The 2,707-nt window shown below is 43.3% G+C and overlaps 1 protein-coding gene across 1 annotated transcript; it reads right to left on the bottom strand.

Moving 5' to 3' along the window:
* Positions 1–387: 387 nt before the first annotated feature.
* On the bottom strand, positions 388–1,569 carry GPR15 (G protein-coupled receptor 15). The gene is given in 1 exon segment (XM_030190377.1): positions 388–1,569. A coding segment is annotated over 1 exon segment (1,104 nt). The 3' UTR covers positions 388–465.
* Between the last annotated feature and the right edge of the window lie 1,138 nt (positions 1,570–2,707).

Genomic DNA, 2,707 nt, shown 5'->3' with positions numbered 1-2,707 from the left:
AATAAAATCTATTTATTTAGCACATGGATTGCAGGCACTGATGCCAAAATTACCATAGGACGCCTGAGCCCACCCCACGCTAAGACATTTTAAACTGCAGTAAGCATGCATTAAAGGACCCCTTAGAATGTGAGCCTACTAGGGACAAGGAAAGTACCTGCATATCATATATGTAAGCCCCTTTGGTTGTACTACAGTAAGGTGGTATATCAAATCCATGACCTTTACCTTTATCCTTTAATCTTACCCAGTGTGGATGCATCATTTCACTGGTACTCAATGCCAGATTAAATGCAAATGAATGAACACAGTGTATAAACCAAAAGAGCAAGAAGAGAAATCAGACTGACTAATCCAGAACTGATTTCTGTATTAAGTAATCTGGCAGTAGAAAGATCTGAGTATGAAAACACTGCAGTCTTTGTTCTCTTTCATTCTGCACCATCTCCTCTCTTGGTTTCCTCTTTAGAAGGAAATGGAGAGCTTTCTCTTGCGAGTCCAGTTCTTCTCTTTGCTTTGCAAATGGACCGCCAGAGACTTACTGAGTCAAGTTTCTGAAGTGACTGAGCTTCTCTTTAATCTCCCTGGGGCTGCACAAAAACATAGAAAGTGTTTGATGGATCTCCTGATATAGCCATCGAAGACGTAGTAGATGATTGGATTGACACAACTGTTGGTGAAGGCTATGGGACCACTAGTTTCGATGCCCAGCTGGGCTACAGTGGCAGCCATGCAAGAGGGTTCCTGCAGTAACTCATTCAAGATACCCAGTAAGCGGAATGTATTGTATGGCACCCATGAACAGATAAAAATGGCTACTACAATGACAATGATCTTAAAGGATCTCCTGAGCTTTCTGTCCTGCTTGCCAGCCCTACAGTAGTGGAGACAAAGTTTCTTGGTGATAGAGCAATAAAAAGTCAAGATGGTTATCAAAGGCAGGAAGAAGGCAAGGATCAAAGACAGCAAGGATAGGATGAGCCTAGTGCTTGTGACCTCCATGTCCACACAATAGGCTGCTCCATCTTCTAGCATAATCCACTTTGTGAACACCAGTATAGGAATCCCAAGGATGCTTGAGACCAACCAGACCAAGGTGCAGAAGAGACAAGCGTAGAATCTTGTCCTGAGCTTCCTGGAATGCAGTGGATGGACAATGGCTAGGTAACGGTCTAAGCTCATGCAGCCAAGGAAAAAGATGGAAGAATACATGTTGACAGAAATGATGTATGAGCTGGCCTTGCATAGGAAGGAACCTGATCTCCAGGCCCCATCAGAGACCTCTCTGTCCACCCAGAGTGGCAAGGTGACCACAAAGACCAAGTCAGAGATGGCCAAGTTGATGACAAAGATATCCACCAGCCTCACAGTGTGTTTCCTGAAAGACAAGGCTCCAATCAAGATGATGTTTCCTGCTGTTCCAAGCAGGAAAAGAATGCTGTAAATTAGTGAGAGGCTGACAGATGTGTAGGGCAAGTGAGAAAGTTCACATTCCTCTTCAGAGGAACTGTTATCATATAAAGGGGTACTTCCATAATCCAGATAATCCATAACTGCAACGTTCTCCATTATGTTGGAACAGACACCTGGACCAGATGTACTGATCTAGAAGACTTGACTTGAATCTGCTCCAAAGACAGTACTGATGTCCCACATATCCAAACAGATGGAGAAAACCCCCCAGCTACAGAAGACGAGAAGGATATCGTTTCTGCTCTGGTAGAAGTGTGCCTGATCAAATCTCACACAGGAAGATTCAGCAGGGCTTGATGTTGAAGCTGTAGATGTTTATATCTCTGAGCAGCCTGAAGAAAAATAAATTCAGAATCTGAGAAGCAGGGCAAACTCTCAGGATGTGGGAGGCGTAAGATCAACCCCCTCAAAACAAACTGCAAGCACTGAGCTGTCCAAAAGAGATGTATTTTACAATTATTATTATCAGAATTTGTATAGTAGACATTCAAGTACAGGGTGCTGTAAAGAAACACATACCAGATCATTTATTGTTAGTGTATGCACGTGGCAGTAGTGTGTGCTGTCTGCCGCAGGGCTATAGAAATGTAATGGTTCCTGCGGCAGCCAGCATGCACTAACCATTAGCAAATAAGCCCCACAATGGAGCGTCCTTACAGCCTGGAACTTACAGTCTAGCCCAGACATACAGACAGGATTTTCTTCATTCATTTCTTACCTCATTTTGCTTCCTTCTCTTTCCTCTTTTTTCTTATCCTGTTTTCCAAACAGTGGCCAAGCCAGGTCACAAGTACCTGGCAGAAACCCAAATCATGGCAACATTTCGTACTACAAATCCCAGGGCAAGCAGTTGCTTCCCATGTGTGTCTCAATAGCAGACTATGGACTTTTCCTCCAGGAATTTGACCAAACGTTTTTTAAACCCAGATACATGATCCGGCAAAGAGTTCCAGAGCTTAACTATTTGTTGAGTGAAAAAAATATTTCCTCCTATTTGTTTTAAAAGTATTTGTAACTTCTGCTATGATCTATCTTCTTCCTATGTATTTTGCTTTCTTCTGTCTCCCTCTCTGCATTTTCTTTTGATTTCCCAGTGTGGATGAAGCGAGTCTTTTTTGTACTATTCCAGTCAGGGTTGTCTTTAGGCCTTTGAATCTTTCACCCCCCCCCCCCCCCCCCCCCAAAAGATGGCCCTGATTGCATTTTTCCATTCCCAAGCTCAAGGCTAGTGAAC

Source organism: Microcaecilia unicolor, chromosome 1, assembly GCF_901765095.1.
Source record: "Microcaecilia unicolor chromosome 1, aMicUni1.1, whole genome shotgun sequence".
NCBI lineage: Eukaryota > Metazoa > Chordata > Amphibia > Gymnophiona > Siphonopidae > Microcaecilia > Microcaecilia unicolor.
This window is presented reverse-complemented; position numbering and strand designations above follow the sequence as displayed.